At 45.4% G+C, this 19,895-nt stretch overlaps 1 protein-coding gene across 1 annotated transcript; it reads left to right on the top strand.

The window, feature by feature from the left end:
- Positions 1-15,469: 15,469 nt before the first annotated feature.
- DLK2 (delta like non-canonical Notch ligand 2) lies at positions 15,470-19,802 on the top strand (the record flags this gene model as incomplete). Its single annotated transcript, XM_079148072.1, has 6 exons — positions 15,470-15,741; positions 16,134-16,393; positions 16,662-16,725; positions 17,689-17,819; positions 18,272-18,416; positions 19,067-19,802. The coding sequence occupies exons 2-6, from the start codon at positions 16,318-16,320 to the stop codon at positions 19,800-19,802; spliced, it is 1,152 nt and encodes a 383-aa protein (XP_079004198.1). The 5' UTR covers positions 15,470-15,741; positions 16,134-16,317.
- Between the last annotated feature and the right edge of the window lie 93 nt (positions 19,803-19,895).

Consider the following 19,895-nt stretch of genomic DNA (forward strand, 5'->3'; position numbering starts at 1 on the left):
TATGTATATATGTATATATTGTATATATGTTTATATGTATGTATATATGTACACACAAACACACCACATATATGTATGTGTATATATATGTATGTAGAGAGAGAGAGAATATGAATGCGAATGAATCCTGGCATTGATTTCCTCATCACCCAAGAGATGAAATCAGCTTTTCAGCTTGGCACAGGAGATCCCCATGACCCAGCCTCTTCTACTTTCACCATTTTCCACCTCTCCCAAGAACTTAAGGTTCCTAAACTGTCCTGTGTTTTCAGACCAGCAGGCCTAAAGATGTAAAAACCCTCTCCTCTCCTGGCAAGATCAATTTTTACTTCTTCGACCCTTAGTTTAAATGTTACCTCTTGTAGAAAGCCTTCCCTTTGGTGCTCCTTTTGCTGGGCGTTTCTAGCAATTTGCACAGAACTTTATTATGGCTATCCTGTGCCATAATCATTTATTGACACACTGTATCCCTTTTGACCTGCCATTTCTTCAGAGCAAAAACTATGTCTTTGTATTCCATAGCAGGTGCCTGGCACACAATAAATAGCACCCTTCCCCTTGGTGCACTAAGCATCTTTCTGCCTCAGAGTCTTTTAGTTTGCTGCTGTGACCGGATTGTTTTTTCTCTAGGTATTCACTCCCATCTGTGTCTCAGCTCAAATGTCACTACCTCAGAGAATCCCTCCCTGGCCACTCACTCTAAATCAGCATACCCGGACGTTCTCCCTTACCCTGCTTTAATGTTTGCTTTCATAGCAATTATAACCTAACATCATATTAAATATTTCTTTATTGGTTGACGATCTCTTCCAATACAACACAAATTCCAGAGGTCTGGGACTTTTTCTTATTTATCACCATAACCCCAGTTTCCAAAACAATGCCTGGCATAGCAGGTACTCAATAAATATTTATTGAATGAATAAATGATTCAGAGGTGGGCAACTGAAAGATTTTAGTATATAGTGGTGGGAGGAAGGGTTGAAAATATTATAAAATAAGGAAATTCATAGATAGAAGTAAACAGGCTTCCAAAGCACTAATTGGCCTTAGCAGAAATGGTAGCAAAGATGGGCCTCAGGCTCAACAAAAGAGAAAGTGAGATGAGAAGATGAGAAACAGGTGGAATTCAGGACCTGGGTCCTCAGGGAGCAGGGCTTCTGGGAAAGCCCCAAGACAGCAAGCAGGCCAGGTAGAGGAAAGGGGGAAGGCTGGTGGCCGGGGAGTTTACTCAGACCTAACAACAATATCCACCCCAAGCCCAGGCCTCTCTTGGCCAGATGGTTCCGGTGAAGCCTTTGCATCTGTCCCTCCATAAATTATCTAGTGCTCCCTCCTGCCTGTCCTCTCCAGTGACAGGCGGAACAATTGCCCAGGAATTCCATCTGCTCCTCCTGTCCCTTTCCCCTGTGCAGCTCATCAACATTTCAGAGCAGAAAGGTATCCCATTTCCCTTAGATGAGGGATGTATAACTGCTGTCAAGCACCTTCCCTCATCCACACACACCAGTAAAACCTCAGCAGAGGAACCCAGATCCCCCAAGGTTAAAGTATCCCATCTTTATTTCCTATCCCATACATCATTTTAAAAATTAACTTAAGCTAGATGTGCTGGCTCATGCCTATGGTCCCAGCTACTCAGGAGACTGAGGCAAGATGATCACTTTAGCCTACAAGTTTGAGATTAGTCTGATCAACATACTAAGATCCTGTCTCAAAAATAAAATTAACTTAATAAATTTACACTAAATAAATCAGTCACATGAGCTCTTGCAGAGTTTAAAAATGAAGGTTCTCAGAAACTGGGGGTGGGGCTGGGGTTGTGGCTCAGTGGTAGAGCAATTGCCTAGCATGGGTTTGATCATAAAAAAATAAAATAAAGGTGTTGTGTCCATCTACAACTAAAAATATTTTTTTAGAAAAAGCTGTGGGCGTAGTTCCACGGTAGAGTTTATGCTTAGTATATGCACAAGTTCCCAAGTTCAATCCCCAGCATCAAAAGAAAGAAAAGAAAAACAAACAAACCAAAAAAATTGTCAATTATTACACACTTTTAACTGGTTCCCCATAAACTGCCCATTTAGTACTCTCAAATGTGACATTCCTTATAAGACCACAAACTTAAAAAAAAAATAACTGATTTTTTTTAAAGTTTAATAATAAAAAATTTTAAAAAGGGAAAATAAAGAAAATAAGGAAGACCACAAGTCTGGCGCAGTGGCGTGTGCCTGTAATCCCAGCAATTTGGGAGGCTAAGGCAGGAGGATTTCAAGTTCAAAGTCAACTTCAGCAATAGTGAGGCACTAAGCAATTCAGTGAGACCCTGTCTCTAAATAAAATACAAGATAGGACTGGGGATGTGGCTCAGTGGTTGAGTGCCTGAGTTCAATTCTTGGTACCAAAAACAAAAACAAAAAAGAAAGACTACAAACTCAGATTTTTTGGTTTCAAGTGACATAATTGTTTGAAGCCAGGAGGCTGGCCCTATTTTTATTGGTGACCTTGATTAGAGCTGCTGAACCTGTATTCATGGTTGTTATGAAGATGATTTCAAAACTTCAAGAGGTGATAACTTAGTCTACTTTCCTAAATTTAAATTATACACATTTCCTCATTCTTCTATTAATAGATGTTCACAGCTGCCACTCTGGTAGATGAACTTTTATTATATGTAATGTCTTTTTTTTTTTTTTTTATAGTACTGGGGATTGAACCCATTGACACTAGTACCACTGAGCTACATCCCCCTAGTCCTTTTTATTTTTTATTTTGAGGCAGACTCTGGCTAACTTGTCAAGACTGGCCTTAGACTTGTGATCCTCCTGCCTCAGCCCCTGGAGTAGCTGGGATTACAGGTATTCGATACCACATGAGGCATAGAAAGGCCTTTTCCAAATTTGTGATTTTGAATTTAATGAAAACCTAGGAAAAATAATTTTAAATACTTTGAAACTTGGTGCTGTCTTGCATTCTTTCATATTCTTAAAAAACTAGTTTTCCAGGCATGGTGGCACATGCCTATACAGCAGCTCAGGAGGCTGAGGCAGGAAGATTGCAAGTTCAAAGCCAGTCTCAACAAGGGCGAAGCACTAAGCAACTCAGTGAGACCCTGTCTGTAAACAAAATAAAAAATTGGACTGGAGATGTGGCTCAGTGGTTGAGTGCTCCTCAATACGATCCCTCGTACCCACCCACCCCCCCCAAAAAAAAACAAAAAAAAAACTAGGCTATGCTTAAAAAATAATAAAAGCAAGCTGGGGACAATGGTGCGTGCCTATAATCCCAGTGATTCTGGAGGCTGAGGCAAGTTGATCACAAGTTTGAGGCCAGCCTCAACAATTTAGCAAGGTCCTGTCTCAAAATTTTATATATATAAATAATAAAAAGGGCTGGTGATATAGCTCAGTGGTAAAGTGCCTCTGGGTTCAATTCCCAGTACCACACACACACAAAGGACAAATACTACATGATCATACTTATTTTAGGTACCTAGAACAATAGTCAAATTCAGAGATAGAAATAGAGTGCTGGTTGCCAGGGGCTGGAGGGGAAAAAAATTCTAGAGTTAGTATAAAAAAGCCCTTAGGGCTGGGTAGTTCTATGGTTCTCTCATCTCTCTGCTGAATCAGATGAGCTCCTTCCCTCCATTCTGGGTCAGTGTTTGGCCTTGAATGTATCTAATGTCTAAGCAATCGCATATATATGAAAGGTTGGAAGAGGAGACCCAGGTCCAGAAACTTCAAGTAAATCTGCACAGTGAATTCTTCAGCAGCTGCTGGAAGGGCTGGAACATGAGACACCTGTGCCTTTGCCGCCTCAGCACCTCCTCCTCAGCTCTGGGTAGTTCCAGGTAGGAGGGGATTCACAAGCATGTGAATACTTGGTAAAGCTTTGCTTTATATTCATGGTTCTGGATATGAGTGAACTTCTTGTTTTTCTAGGTCTGTGTACATCTGTCTGCATGTGCTCATGGGTCCAAATGAATCTGTTTCCTCTCTTGACATTTCAGAAAGGAGCTGTATCATTACACACTCAACCCACCAGTGGACATAGCCTCCTTCCCTACCACTTCTCAACTCACCTCAACATCCACAACTGGGAGCCAGTTTCCTCCCTCGCCTTGAGCAGGTATTTCCAGGTTCATCCAGGGCCTCAGACTTGGCCCAAGAGCTGGAGACACACGGTGGGTGGGTCCTGCGAGCACACACACACACACACACACACACACACACACAGAGCCAAAAGGTAGGAACAATGGCTGGGCTTGGATTTCAACTCTTGAGCAGCTGGGTCCAACTCCTGCTGTGAGGTAGGATGGGGGTGGGGAACAGGAAGCAACTAGAGGGAGGCTTAGGAGTATCCTAAAGTCACCAGGCTGCCAGTCCAATCTGCCAGTCCTCCAAAGAACAACACTAAGTTGTACACTGTGAAGCAGAAATTCCAGTCAAGAGTTGATAGGCATCAGCCAGGGGCTCTCCCCACTACTATTCCAGTCCCTTTTCCCTAGCGTGAATTAAACAGGGCCGCTGAAGCAGATATATTGGGTTCATACCCCAACTCTTACAAATGACTGAAGTTCTCAGCCTTAGATTTCCTATCTGTAAAAGGCAGTTAAACATAGCATCTATCTCACAGAGCTGTTTGGAGGGTCAAATAAGTGTATGTACACAAAGTGCTTTGTAGACTAATGTCTGGTATGTGGGATATCCCTACATATCCCTCAAGGACCTTGAGGCTCAGAGAAGTAAAGGTCTCCTGAAGGAGCTACAGCCAGGATTTGAAGCAGCTGCTAGTACTCTTTCCTTGACATCACACAGCTGGAAAAGTAATAGGAATGATTCCAGACTGGGGGTGAGGTGATAATGGTGTGGCCAAATGTTTAACCTGAAGGCACATAGAGGGGACATGGAAGAAAAGGCTGGGCCTGGAAGAGACCGGGGTGAGGATTGGAATAGAATAGACCCAGGGCCATGGGAAAGGAAGACACAGTGAAATCAAAGAATGGGAGAATAGAGGAGTCACAGATGGCCTTAAAGTTTTCAGTCTCTCTTACCCAGAGGGTAATGGGGTCAATGCCAAAGACTGGAGATTGGGTGTTCTTAGGAATCCAAGAAGTAAGACAAGGCCCTATTTCCTGGATGAGTTTTAAGTGGGGGAAGGGATGTGTATTAGAAAAAGACTTGCAGGGCCAGAACCTGCTTAAATGATGCCTTTTATGAAAAAGTGGATGGATTCCCAAAGATACTGGAACAGAGACAGTTGCTAAGAGACAAGCCCCAGCACAGCCCAGAACAGCCTAGCTCCACCTCCTGTCCTTGCTCTTCTTGCCAACCTCCTGTCCTACTCCAGGGCAGGAAATCAACTTTACCAGGGATCCTCCTGTGCCTTAGCAACCCTTCACCTCAGCCCTATCCTCCCACCTCCTATACATGAACCTCACTTTCACACAGACTCATCCTATCCTCACAGACACCCAGCAAGTGAGGGAGCAGGACTGGTACTAATCTCCCCATTTACCACGTGGCACATAGGCCTGAGAAGTTTGTAAGACTGTCTCAGGTCACACAGACAGATTCCAAATCCTGTTCTATTTACTCATGACACCACACTTCCACTTCAAGAGCACTAAGGCAGTTGAGCATGTCGACACATTCCTGTAATCCCAGTGACAGGAAGCTGAGGCAAGGAGGACCACAGATTCTAGGTCAGTCTCAGAAATTCAGTGAGAACCTGTCTCAAAACTTTAAAAAAAAGGACTGGAGGTATGGCTCAGTGGTAAAGTGCCTCTGGGTTCCATCCCTAGTACCAAAAAAAAAAAAAAAAAAAAAAAAAGAAAAAAAGAAAAAGAAAAAGAAAAAAAAGAGACTGCACACTTGCTCTCAGACAGCTTGAAGCCAGAGTGGCTCCCTTCCTTTTCCTCAGACATCCTTTAGTGTCCAAGGGCATTGGTTTTCTCTTTAGGAGAACTGGAATGGTAGGATAATGACTGGGTGTTAAGGAGACAGTGAAAATGGACAGTGAGGGATTTGGCAACATTATGGGGAAGTATAAACATCAGGGCTGGAAACATGGACCCTTGAGTGAACTCCCTCAGTTCACAAGGGAAACTTAGGCCCAGAAAGAAGAAACCTTGCTCCACAGGATGCCTCTGACATTATACCACTCCTTTTGATCCAGTCATCTATTGCTGTACATTAACAAATCACCCCAAAACTTCATGACTTAAGACAACAATCATTTTATCATCTGGCAGATTTCTGTGGGTCAGGAAATTCAGGCAGGGCTCAGCAGAGCGGTTCTGAATTTGTCTTGCATGTAGAGGCAGTTCAAAGGTGTTTAGAGCCTGAAACAGCATTGAACCCTGGCTTCCTCATCACTAGCTCTGTGATCTTGGGGAAGTCACCTAAGCCCTTGTATCCTTTCCTTCTTGCAGGGTTTTGGTGAGGATAACATGGAAGGGTCTGACCCACAGGAAAAGAATCCTTTTTCCTCTTTCCAGATTTTTTTTTTTCCCCCCAGTACTGGGAATTGAACTCAGGGCCTTGATGCTTGCAAGACAAGCCCTCTAACAGCTGAGCTATCTCCCCAGCCCCCTCTTTCCAGATCTTAAGAAAGTAGTGAACCTGCTGACATCCTTAATCCCTCAACCTGCTCATAAAATGACCCAGTAAACAATCTCGATAAAGATGGAAAATGAAGACACGTGAGAGCACAAATGAAGTACTAAAGAGCACAAGGGTACAATGTGATCAAAACAGCTGGGTTATAGCAATTAACAAAACCAAGTCTTTGCCCACATGGAGCTGATAATCTAATAGGAGAAGCCAGTCAACACATAAATACACTAGTGTCAGGTGGTGAAAAGTGTTGAGGAGAAAAAGTAGGGTAAGGGAACGTATTAGTGGGGAGTGGGGTTTTATATGGGGTGATCAGTGATGGCCTCTTCACTAAAATGAAATTTGAGCAGAAAGACGAATGAAATGAGAGAGAAAACTGTGAAAATATTTGGGATTGAGCATTCTGGATAGAGGAAACAGAGAGCATGAAGATCCTGACCAAGGATCATGATTATGTGTTTAAGGATCAACACAGAGGCCAGTTTGGCATGGGGAGAGTGAGACAGTACAGTGTCCAAGATAAAATCAAACAAGAAGCCTGAGAGGGAAGGAGAAAGGAAGGAAAGGGGAAGAGATGTGAAATGACAAAACTACACTATGTGCAAGTATAAATATACCACAACAAATTGGTGGATTCCATCTTTATGTATTCCTATGAAGTACCAATTAAGAATGAATAGTTACACTCTACTTTTGTATATCTATCAAAATATATAAATGCATTCTACTGTCATGTACAACTGATTAGAAAAAAAAATTTAAAATTAAAAAAACTGGAATAAAAATATTAAAAACTGCAAAAAAAAAAAAAGAAAAGAAAGAAAGAAAAAAGAATGAATAGAGCCACATGTGGTGGCACATTTCTAGAATCTTAGGGATGCAGGCCTCCCTCGTCACTGAGATTATAGAATTACAAATTCAAAGTCAGCCTCAGTAACTGAGTGAGGCCCTGAGAGTCCCTGGGATTACAGGTGTATACCACCATGCCCAGGTCATCTGCCATTCTTAAATCTCCTTGGGAATCTCCCAGCAGAATTCTGCTGCTGTCATCTTTTAGTTGACTGAAATAGGCTGTATTCTTGAAGGCACCATCATGTTTATTAAATAAATAAATTAGTTCTCCTTTAAATCCTTTGAGGATCCCCTTTTCATCAAAATCCATGAAATTGGATACTACTTTGACATTTGGATGATAAACCACAGCTCAACAGATAATTTCCATTACTGATACCAGCTGAAAATATGAATACAGGGATACTGTGCTGTTGGAGATTATTGAAGAAATTCTCATATTCTTCCTTGAGCATAATGGCATAAAGGCAGATTCTGTCACAATTTCTTTTCTTTTCTTTTTCTTTTTTTTTTTTTTTTTTTTGTACCAGGGATCGAACCCAGGGGCACTTAATCACTGAGCCATATCCCCAACCCTTTTTAAAAAATTTTATTTAGAATTAAGTTCTCACCAAGTTGCTTAGGGCCCCGCTAATTTGCTGAGGCTGGCTTTGAACTCACGATCCTCCTGCCTCAGCCTCCTGAGCCACTGGGATTACAGGTGTGTGCCACTGCACCTAGCCTGACACAATTTCTTGTAAGATTAACTTTTGGAATAGCATGTTCAACAAGCAGACCATGTCATTTAGTATACCATTCTATCATATAAGAGTACTTCCACAGTAAGGACAGGATCAAATTCTATAGCACAATAGTGTTGCTTCAATTGCACTTTTTTCTTTTTCTTTTCTGCATTTTTTATTGTGCATTATAGTTATACATAATGGTGGGATTGGTTGTTACATATTCATACATGCACGCAGTATAGCAATGTAGTTTGGCCAATATCACTCCCCTGCACTTCCTCTCCCCTCCTCTCCGATCTTCTACCCACTAGATCCTTTCCTTTCTTTTCCTGATCTCCCTTTGATTTTCATGAGACCTCCACCCCCACCTTTCTTTTTCTTTTTCCTCTCTAGCTTCCACATGTGAAAGAAAACTTATGACCCTTGACCTTCTGAGTTTGGCTTATTTTGCTTAACATAATGGTCTCAAGTTCCATTCATTTTCCTGCAAATTACATATTTTTTTTCTTTATTATGATGATTTTAATTCTTTAGGATAAATACAAAGGAGTGATACAGCTGGGTCAGATGGTAGTTCCATTACTAGTCTTTTGAGGAATCTCAATATTGATTTCCTTAGTGGTGATACAAATTTACAATCCCTAACTTTTTTTGACATTCTTCAGCTTACAGTTATCAATGACATTATGACATGTTGGACATCTTTTCCCTTTGTAGGAAAATCTACTTCATATCACATCAAAGTCTTTTACATTCTGAAGTTTGGCAGCTCCTTCTTTGTTAAGATCACAAATAATTTATTTTACTCTGCTAGGGTTCTTAGTACAAAGTGAACTTTTCTTGAATTATGGCATCAAAAGATTTGTGTGTGTGTCTGTGTGTGTGTCTACATATGCACTCGCACAACCTCTCTGTGGATTTAACTCCAGGGCACTTCACTACTGAGCTACAGCCCTAGTCTTTTTTATTTTTTGAGACAAGATCTTGCTAAATTGCTAAGGCTGATCTCAAACTTACAATCTTGTTTACAGCAAACTCTTGATTAGTCATTTCTTGGGTTTACGGCACATCTCCCACTTCAAGGTTAATATGTACTGGGCCAACTCCGCCCCTGGAAAACAAGAGGCGACTCTTCAAGGCTGTGAGTCTTGGAAGTTTGGGAGTGCTGGCTCGGTAAAGCCCTTACACCATGCCCCACAGGCCACTCTTCATCAATTATTTTTATTTTTCATTAAGTTTACAGTCAAAGAAAAGTTGCAAATACAGTAAAGAGAGTTCCCATATATCCTTCACCCAAAAATTCCCCTTAGTGCTAATGTTATGCATTACTATGGTACATTTGTCAAAACTAAGAAGATATCATGGTAACTTAGGACACAGTGAACTCCAGACTTTATTCAGACGTTGCCAGTTTTTCCACTAATGATCTTTTTCTGTTTGATGACCCAACCTAGGATACCATATCACATTTAGCTGGCTTCATTTCATTGGATCAACCTGGCTGCTGCATGATAATTAGAAGACCAACTAGAAAGCTATTGCAGTAGTCTGGTCTGAAGATAATGGTGGTGTGGAACTGCAAAAAGTGGTCAAATCCTGGATGAATATGAAGGTAGAACCAACAGGATTTGCAGGACGTGGGTTGTAAAAGAAAGAGGAGAGCCAAACATGACTGCAGGATTTAGGTCTAAATAACTAAATGAATGGAATTTGACTGAGATGGGGTAAAACTGACAGACTGTTTAGAGATGGCAGTTGGGATTTTGCATTGGATATGCCACGTTTGAGTTGCCTATTGATGAATCCATGTGGATGTGTTGAGTAGATAGTCCAATACGGTCCATAAGTCTGGGTTTCAGAGAGAGAGTTTGGCTGGAAAAATAAACTTGGGAGTCTTTAGCTTATGGTTAGTATTTAAAGCCATTAAGATGAATGAGATCATGGAGTGGTTGAGGGCAGAAAAGAGGTGCAAGAACTGAGTCCTGGGGTTGGCCAAGAAGTTGGGAAGATGAGGAAGCAAAGGAGACTGAGGAGGGGTAGCCATTTCAGCAGATGGAGCACTAGAGAGTGATCCTAGAAGCCCAGGAAACAAGTGTCAAATACAGCTCACAGAGCCAGTGAGACAAGGACTGAGAACTCGTCATTGAATTTGGCCATGATGACCTTTATAAGAATAATTCTGGGGAGGTAGGCTAAGAAAGGGTTCAGGGGAAATGAGAAGAGAGGAAGTAATGACAGCAAGGATAGACAAATATTTTTGAAGAGCTTTTAGTAAAGTAGAGCAGAAAAATGTAACTGGAAGAGATTTAGCAGTTGAGGAAGGCTATTTATTTGTTTACTTTAAGATGGAGAAAGGTTGTAGCTGGGCATGGTGGTCCACACTTGTAATCCCAGTGACTTGGGAGGATGAGGCAGGAGGATGGCAGGTTCCAAGCAAGCCCCAGTAACTCAGCGAGGCTGTAAGCCACCTGATGAGACCCTGTCTCTAAATAAAAAATAAAAAGGGCTGGGGATATGGTTCAGTCGTTATTCACCCCTGGGTTCAATCCTTGGTACCAAAAAAAAAAAAAAATGGAGAAAGGTTGATGATAGGATTCCAGACAGATAAGCAAACTGATGATGCAGAAGAGCTTAGGGGAACTGACAGAGCTCTGCAGTTCCACAGTGAGAAGGCATGGAAACTAGTGCCCAGGTTCAGCAGCTCCTCCAGGTAAGAACATTCGCATTCATCTATAGTAACAGAGGGATGACAGAATATATGGAGGCAGATGCATGTAGGCAGTGGAAGCCTGTAGAAATTCTCTTTAGACTATTTCTATTTTCTCTATAGATTTGGAAGCAAGACCATCAGCAGAGTGGGCAGAAAGGAGAAGGTGGGTAGAAGTTGAAAGAGAGAGGAATAAAATAGTTGTCTGACTGGTTGGGTACAGAACTAAGAAAATGCAGAAGTATTGGTGGTCAACACAAGTGACATGAGAGCATCATGGATTTAAGTGAGACCAGTTGACCTGAGGTATGCTTTTTTTTCCCCCCAGCTATGATCAACTGGGTGCAGGCTGGAGAAGTCACAGTGGTGGGTGAGATTTTGCCAGCTGAATACAATGGAAGGAGAGAGGGGCCAGAGAGTTGAGCAAATATGCAAGGAACTGGGTATGATGAACCAGGGAATCTGGGCTGGAAAAGGAAGAAGGGTGGAGGTGATGGGGTTAGGGGACAGTGAAAAGGAGGTTTGATCAATGGATGAGGCACAGTGCTAAGGTCCACAATACTTTTAGGGTCCCACAAAATGCTTTCATTTTCTTTATTTTATTTGTTATTTATTTGTGGTACTCGGGATTGAACCCAGGGGAACTCTACCACTTAGATATACCCCCAGCCCTTTTTGTTTATTTTTTTCTTGAGACAGGGCCTTGCTCAGTTACCAAGACTGACCTAGAACTTGTGATCCTCCTGCCTCAGCCTCCTAAATTGCTGGGCTTACAGGCATGTGCCCAGACCTTCTGATTTTAAAATAAATGAAAATGGCTAGGTGTGGTGGTGCATGCCTGTAAGCCCAGGAACTCAGGAGGCTGAGGCAGGAGAATGGAACTTTCAAGGTTAGTCTCTGCAACTTATCAAGACCCTGTCTCAAGAAAAGTAAATTAAAAGGGCTGGGGGTGTAGCTAAGAGGTAGAGTGCTCCTGGGTTCAATCCCTAGTACTGAAAGAAAAAAATTAGAAGAATAAAATGAATAAAATAAAATAAACAAATAATAATAAATACACACTGGATAATGTTAGTTCAATGCAGTCATACGTTGTGGCTAGGCAAGCACTGTACCACTGAGCTACATCCCCAGCTCCCATACAAGATAATTTAAAATATTATTTTATGGAGGAAGAGACCCATGAAGGAAAAATACTCAGGGCCCATATTTTCAGTCCTTATGAGAGATCTCAGGGGGGAAGTGGAATTGTTTGAGCCAAGGTAGTAGAGAGCCAGAAAGATAGGAGTTAGTAATGGGAAAGTATAATAATACTTAACATTGAGACTTATGGAATGTGTAAAGCTACTGATCCAGAGTGAGGCTTCTCAGACCAAAAAGAAATCAAGGAAATATGAAGTTGGTTTTTTCAGGTATCTGCTGCTGTATTAAACACCAAAATTTAGCGGCTTATAACGACCATCATTTATCTGCTTATAGATTGCAATGTGGGCTGGGCTCAGCTGAGCAGTTCTACTGTTAGACAAATCTAGGTTTATTAATGTGGTTGCAATCATCTGGAAGCTTGACTGGGTGAGGTAACTCAATCTGATCTCACCTGTCTGTTGGTCACTGGTCGAGGTACCTTGATTCTCTTCTATGGGGCTTTTCATCTTCCTATAGACCACACTGAACTTCTTTACATGATGCTGGAAGTATTTTGAGAAGGCAAGGGAAGAACTTCAAGGTCTCTTGAGACCTTGATTCTAGGAACTCACACACTGTGATTTTTGCTAAATTCTATTATTCAAAACAAGTGGTAAATTCAGCCCAGATTAAAGGGGTTAAGACAGACTTCACCTCTTGTTCCGAGAAGCAGCGAAATCGTTGCGAAGGACCATCTGAGAGAAGAGGTAGTAGAGCTATCTTTGTAAGCATTTATCCCACTTATTGGAAGAACTGTCTATTTCATACTGAATCATCAAGGAGCCAGGTATGGGGGTGTACACCCGTAATTTCAGTGACCTGGGAGACTGAAGCAAGAGAATTCCAAGTTTGAGGCCAGTCTCAGCAACTTAGCAAGACCCTGTCTCAAAATAAAGAAAGTAAAAGAGGACAGGGGGTGTGGTTCAGAGGTAAAGTACTCCTGGGTTCAATTCCCCAGTACAAAAAAAAAAAGAAAAAAAAAAAAAAAACCCAAGAATTTGACATAGTGGAAGTGAACAGAATGACAATAAGACAGGTGCTAAAATCTTCAAAGTATGAGGGGGAAGTAAGTGGTGTCATCTGATGCCATCAACATTAAGAGCTTCAAATATCTTTGTAGTTTTTATCAGTGAATTTTATTACATTTAATCAATGAAAAGGAATTGTTCATTTTTCACAACTTCTTTGACTCAGTCACCTGTCAGTTCAGACTTTATATCCTAAAGAAGTAGTGAAAACAGTGACATTACTACATGCATGAAGATTTGAGGCACTTCTGTTTATCTAGAAGCTGTATTTATAGGGCTTAAAATGATATCTGACACCTGGAAGTAGCACACAGATGCTTAATGCATCTTGGTTGAATGAATTTATAACGACATAAACACAATATATGTGGCCAAAAATCAGGGTTAGGTTGACTAAATTATAGTTTATCTCTTCAATGGAATATCCCGCAGTCATTGAAAATCATGCTTTCAAGCACTACCAATGTATTGCATGGAATTTAAAAATCAGGAAACAACATTGTAGGTATGATATGATTATACCTGTATATACATATCTGGATAGGCAAAGGAGTTAAACCAATAAGAGAGTGGTTTTATCAAGGTAGTAGGATTAGGAGTAATTTTTCCACTTTTCCTTTATTTTTTAAAAAGTTGCATTGGGCGGCTAGGCATGGTGGTGCACACTTGTAATCCCAGCAATTTGGGAGGCTGAGGTAGGAAGATTGCAAATTCTAGGCCAGCCTCAACAATTTAGTGAGACTGTCACTTAGCAAGACTCTGTCTCAAAATAAAAAGTAAAAAGGTCTAGGGATGTATCTCAGTAGTAAAGCACCCTTGGGTTCAATCCCAGTGTCGCCCCCCCCCAAAAAAAAAAATTGGGGCTGGGGGTGTAGTATCTCAAGTAAAGCACTTGCCTAGTATGCCTGAGGCCCTGCACTCAATCTCCAGTACTCCCGTACGTTCATTGTGGAAAAAGTGAAAATGTTGAAAAGAATAAGAAAAAAAAAAAGTAACAACCTTATAATCCTACCATCAGAGAGCACTATTGCCAATATTGAAGTAGATTCTACTTTGTTTCTTGTCCGACTCCATTTAACATATTCTTAGCTTTTTGGACATCTTTAGACTTCAGAAAGGTGACTTTTAACAATCACAAAGTGTTGAAATATCATAATCTATTTTGCCTACAGTAATCTTTGACATTATGGTTTATAATGTTTTGCTGAAAAATATTTTAGAACAAAATAAATGATAGAGCCATGTCACTATTCAAACTCATAAAGTCCTTCATGAAAGGGGATCGAAGTGAACAGTCAACTTGGTAGAGAGCTGGGGACAGCCTGGGTGCTGCACTCAGTGAAGACTGTCAGTGAAAATGAACACAGGTGCTCTGCCCCTGTGGAGGTGCCTATGGAAAGCTGCTCTGCAAGGTTAGGGACTCATTCCAATGTTTTGAATTTAAAGACGGCAAAATTTCCATCAGAAGGACTAGAAATGGGCGGCAGCCTTCCTGACTTCCTGCACTTTTGCCCTGGGCAAACAAGAAACTACTTTTCAGGTTCTTGTCTTTCTCAGATGTCTAAGCCATTAGCAGGGACAGGTAAGAGACCTAGAACAGTTCTCCCCCACCCTTCCCTAGAAAACTCTTAACATGAACTCTGGGTTGGGGTAGTGGATGATTAACCTGAGGCCAAGAACAGTTGCAGTGGGGTCCAGAGGCAGGAAGTTGGGGTGACACACTGATAGAGTCAGGGGCGTTCCCAGTTCAAGGAGGCTTCCTAGAGGTGGTTACGGGAAGCAACGGGGTGGAAAGACTTAGGCTGATGAAGAAGGATAGAGAGGTGGACCGGGCTGATATTTAGATAGGTATGTGTTGATCTTGGAAGGCTGAAGCTGGTAATGAGGAGAGAAAGAAGTGGGGATGGGGGCAGACGAGGAGGAAAGGAGCTGACAGAAGCCAGAGAGGAAGGTTCTACAAGCGGGGTGGAGGGGAGGGAGGCGTGGGCTGGTGACAGTAGGAGGCCGGGGAGCAAGTGCGCCCTGAGTGTGCATGGGATATGAGAAGCGTGATGGGCAGTCGACTGGTGAGAGCGGAGGTGGGGCGTGGGGTGAGGGGCACGGGTCAGGAAAGCAGGGATGGGAGATGGGATAACAGCAGGGACACGCACCTTTGGCCGGCACCTCACAGCGTGTACCCTTTTAGACTCCCAAGATTTCCTCATTTTCGTTGCTGGAAGCGAGGTTCGGGGAGGTCGGGTGGGCGCGGAGGGCTGGGGCCCAGGGGCGCGGGGTTGGGGCGGGCGTGCGAGTGAGGTGTGGCCGTGCGTGGCCGGGGGTGGGCGCTGGACGCGGGAGGGCGGGGGGCGGGCCGGCAGCGGCCCCGAGCGGGGAGAGGCGGGCTCCGCCGGCACACGCCGCCCCTGGCAGGGGGCCGAACACGCGCGAGGAGCCGCCGCCGCCACCGCCACCGCTCGGGGTCGCCTCGAGCCCCAGATTCCCGAGCGCTGCTCGGCTGGCATGGCAGCCGCCTCGGCGCCCGGCCCCGAGACCAGCTAGGGGCGGCCTCGCGTCCCTGCCCAGCCCCTCGGCTGAGCCCGTCGGATCCAGCCTCGTTCTGCGGCCCGGGACACGCCGCCTCCCAGCCGGAGGTGAGGACAGGGGCGCGCGGGGCTAAGCGCTGTGGGGATTCCAGGCCCTGAGCGGCCGCCAAGCCGAGCGCGCTGAGCTAGGAAGGGAACGTGGGAGCCAGTCCTAGAGGGTGGGTGTCGTAGGTGCGGGGAGGAGGCTGCTCACTGCTGGGAACCGGGAACCGGGAACAGTCCCTCCTCTGGCCCCCACATTCCCTCCGTGCTCGAGAACGCCTCTCAGTGCTGTCCCTCTCCCCGCAAACCCCTCGGTCCCGACCACGATCCCCGCCAGCCCCCAGCCATTCCCGCGCCTTGGCCTCTCTTGGCGCTGTCCATCCTTCGCCTCCTTCCTGCAGACCACTCTCCGGAGTAGTCTCCAGTCCCCTCTTCTGCTTAACCCTTTCCCGTTCCAGGTTCCCGCTACCCACATCCACTTCTTCGGTCCCGGCGCCCTGCTTCCTCGTCGGCTCTTGTCAGTTGGAACCTATATCCGTGCCGCTATCTCCGCGTCCCGCCGCCTCCCAGCCAGTGCGGTCCCACAGGTGTCTACACATCTGGCTGTCCATCCGTCGGTCCCTCCTGGGGCCGACGCTGACCATGCCCAGCGGTTGCCGCCGCCTACATCTCGTGTGCCTGTTGTGCATCCTGGGGGCATCGGGTCAGTCTGTCAGAGGTGAGCCAGCCCTGGGGCCCCAGTCGCGTCCCTGTCAGGCAGTCCTAGCTTGTACGTTGACCTCTGCTGGCCAGAGACGGCACTGCAGTTACCCTGACCCGCGGACCTGGTGAGATCTTGGTCCTCCCTTTAAAGTGGGATGTGTCTGCTTGCCCTGCCCAGAACTGAGTCCACACAATTACTAGAACCCTGAATCCTCTCCTGAGTTCACATCCCAGGAACCTGAACCCGACCCGGACTCACCCCCTTCGAAATCAATCTCTTCTAGCGGATGACTGCAGCTCTCACTGTGACCTGGCCCACGGCTGCTGTGCACCTGATGGCTCCTGCAGGTACCTATCCTGAGCGCGGCCCCAAACCCTTTGCTTTGCATTTCCCAGAACTCCACACCCACAGCCACGGGTTTAAGACCCTACTGTTCACCCTATCACTTCTTATGTCACATGTGGCCAGCTTCCTCTGCACCCCTCCATTCCCCTTGGCCTTGCCTCTCTCTTGCTTATTCTAGTTTATATCTCCCACTTTTGTCCCGAGTCTGACCCAGCGATTCTGAAACATTGCTCTTCAAGACATCTCAAGGGAGACCTGAAGCCTGAGAGTTTGGAGATTGACAGCCAAGAGGAAAGGGGAAGATAAATAGAGGTGTAGCTTAGGAAAGAGAGGTTTCAGGAGCGGTAACTGGGGAGCTGCACTTGTGATGTAAGAGGCTCTTTCTAGATGATGTGGAGCAATTGACCCACTGCGGTGGAGGGTGGGTCAATTTAGTAGCAGGAAGAAAGTGGACATAAGAAATGAGCTTAGGCAGGTTGCTCAATGAACTGGGAGTGTTGGAGACTCTACATTTTTGGGAGGGCTTTAAAATAATACATTAGGTGTTTGCTTTGTAATTCAATAGAAAGATAGCCCTGATGACCTTTCAAGGTCACTTTTGGCTTAAATGGTTGTAAACACATTAGACATGTCACAAGTGGTACTGGAGGCATTTACAGATATGATCTTATTTCTTCCTCAACATAACCCTGCAAGGTGCATCCTCAATTTCCTGGTGAGGACACTAAGATTCAGAAAGTCTAGACAAAGTACAGAACCAGGACTTGAATGCTGGTGTCTGATGGTCTGATTCCGTATGTGTCCTATCATCCTGGACAGACCTACACCTACCTGAGACGGTTCCATGTTCCCCTAGGGGAGGTCATATGTCCTTCTGGTTTCAAGAAGCTCTGGTGCTGCCTCCTCCACTTCCTTACACCCCTCACCTCTGCCCCAGACCCTTACCCTGTGCTTCTTCCTGTCAGGTGTGACCCAGGCTGGGAGGGGCTGCACTGTGAGCGCTGTGTGAGAATGCCTGGCTGTCAGCATGGTACCTGCCACCAGCCCTGGCAGTGCATCTGCCATAGTGGCTGGGCAGGCAAGTTCTGCGACAAAGGTAGGGGGGAGGGAAGTTGTTGGTTGGGGAGTCCTTGTGTCTTAGAATATTCATCAGTCTCTATTGAGCACCTGTTGTGTTCTGCTTTAAATCCTCAAATACATGGTAATTTATCCTGTTTCATACCTACCTGTTGTATGAATTTGCCCTCAGCATAACTCCATGAGGTTGGAAATGATGCTGCTAAAAATTGTACACATTTTACACATGAGGAAACAGGTTCACAGAAAAGCTATCACTTGCCCAAAGTCAGTTTAAGATAAACTGCCAGGTGCCTCCTGACTCCAACTTGTGGTTTCCCCCAATACACCATCCCAGCCTAGGGTGGGTTTTGTAGTATGAGCCACACCCACAGAGCCTTGGGTCCAGAAGGGCTAGTCATGTTGGGCCTGGGCACTTCTGACAACCAGATATGAGGGGTGATCCAAGAGCCTTCTGTGTCTCTTCTCCAGATGAGCACATCTGCACCTCTCAGTCCCCCTGCCGGAATGGAGGCCAGTGTGTGTATGACGGGGGTGGTGAGTACCACTGCGTGTGCCTACCAGGCTTCCATGGGCATGACTGTGAGCGCAAGGCCGGACCCTGTGAGCAGGCAGGGTGAGTGCTGGGCTTGTGGAGAGGTTAGAGTACAATCTGGTAATAGGATGAAAGAGGCAGGACTAGAGAGCCAGGAGGACTGAGGACAGACCCATAGGACCACACCCCACAATAAAACCCCTGGCTCAGGGTTTGTTTTTCAACTTTTCTTATGTCTTCTGAGCCACTTCTTCAACAAGCTATATAGGAGCTGGAGGTGGAACAGATAATGTATGACAGCTCTGGTTGGAAAGGTGGGTGAGAGGATGAGGGAACAGAAGCTGGCATGCAGCCCTTAAGATGTCCCACACAGCAGCCTTATACCTCTTTGTATGGATGATGAAACAGCCCTGCAGGGATGGACTTGTCCTTGTTTCTGCTTCAGGATAAGAGCTTGGGGGTGTAACAATAGCACACTTATCCTCAGTCCTGCCTTTGGGCCAGACCCTGTGCTAACTGCTTGACATTGGATTCTCTCATTTAACCCTCAGTTTGTGAAGCTGAGTACTATTTTTATTCTCATTTTTAAAATGAGATATTTGAGACCCAGAGAGAGTAGCCCAAGGTGACACAGCTAGGAAGGGGGTGGGGGTAGTGGTCAGGATGCTGACCGAGGCTATCCTGCAGGTGTTAGAAGTTGCTATCAATATCCTCTCCCATCCCCACTGCAGCTCCCCATGTCGGAACGGCGGGCAGTGCCAGGACGACCAGGGCTTTGCCCTCAACTTCACGTGCCGCTGCTTGGCAGGCTTTGTGGGTGCCCACTGTGAGGTGAATGTAGACGACTGTCTGATGCGGCCTTGTGCTAATGGTGCCACCTGCCTTGATGGCATAAACCGCTTTTCCTGCCTCTGCCCTGAGGGCTTTGCTGGACGCTTCTGCACCATCAACCTGGATGACTGTGCCAGCCGCCCATGCCAGAGAGGGGCTCGCTGTAGGGACCGTGTCCACGACTTTGACTGCCTCTGCCCCAGTGGTTATGGTGGCAAGACTTGTGAGCTTGTCTTACCTGTCCCAGACCCTGCCACCACTGTGGGCACCCCCCTAGGACCCACCTCAGCTATGGTGGTACCTGCCACAGGACCAGCCCCCCACAGTGTGGGGGCGGGTCTTCTGCGGATCTCTGTGAAGGAGGTAGTTCGGAGGCAAGAAGCCGGGCTAGGTGAGTCTAGCTTGGTGGCCCTGGTGGTGTTTGGGGCTCTCACTGCCGCCCTGGTCCTGTCCACTGTGTTGTTGACCCTGAGGGCTTGGCGCCGGGGCATCTGTCCCCCAGGACCCTGTTGCTATCCTGCCCCACATTATGCCCCAGCACGGCAGGACCAGGAGTGTCAGGTTAGCATGCTGCCGGCAGGGCTCCCCCTGCCACCTGACCTGCCCCTTGAGCCTGGAAAGACCACAGCACTGTGATGGAGGTGGGGGCTTTCTGGCCCCCTTCCTTACCACCTCCACACCTCAGCCTGGAGTGGTCCTTTCTTGCTACCCCTCAGTTTGGGTATATAT

The sequence above is a fragment of the Sciurus vulgaris genome (assembly GCF_902686455.1).
Source record: "Sciurus vulgaris genome assembly, chromosome: 7".
Lineage (NCBI taxonomy): Eukaryota > Metazoa > Chordata > Mammalia > Rodentia > Sciuridae > Sciurus > Sciurus vulgaris.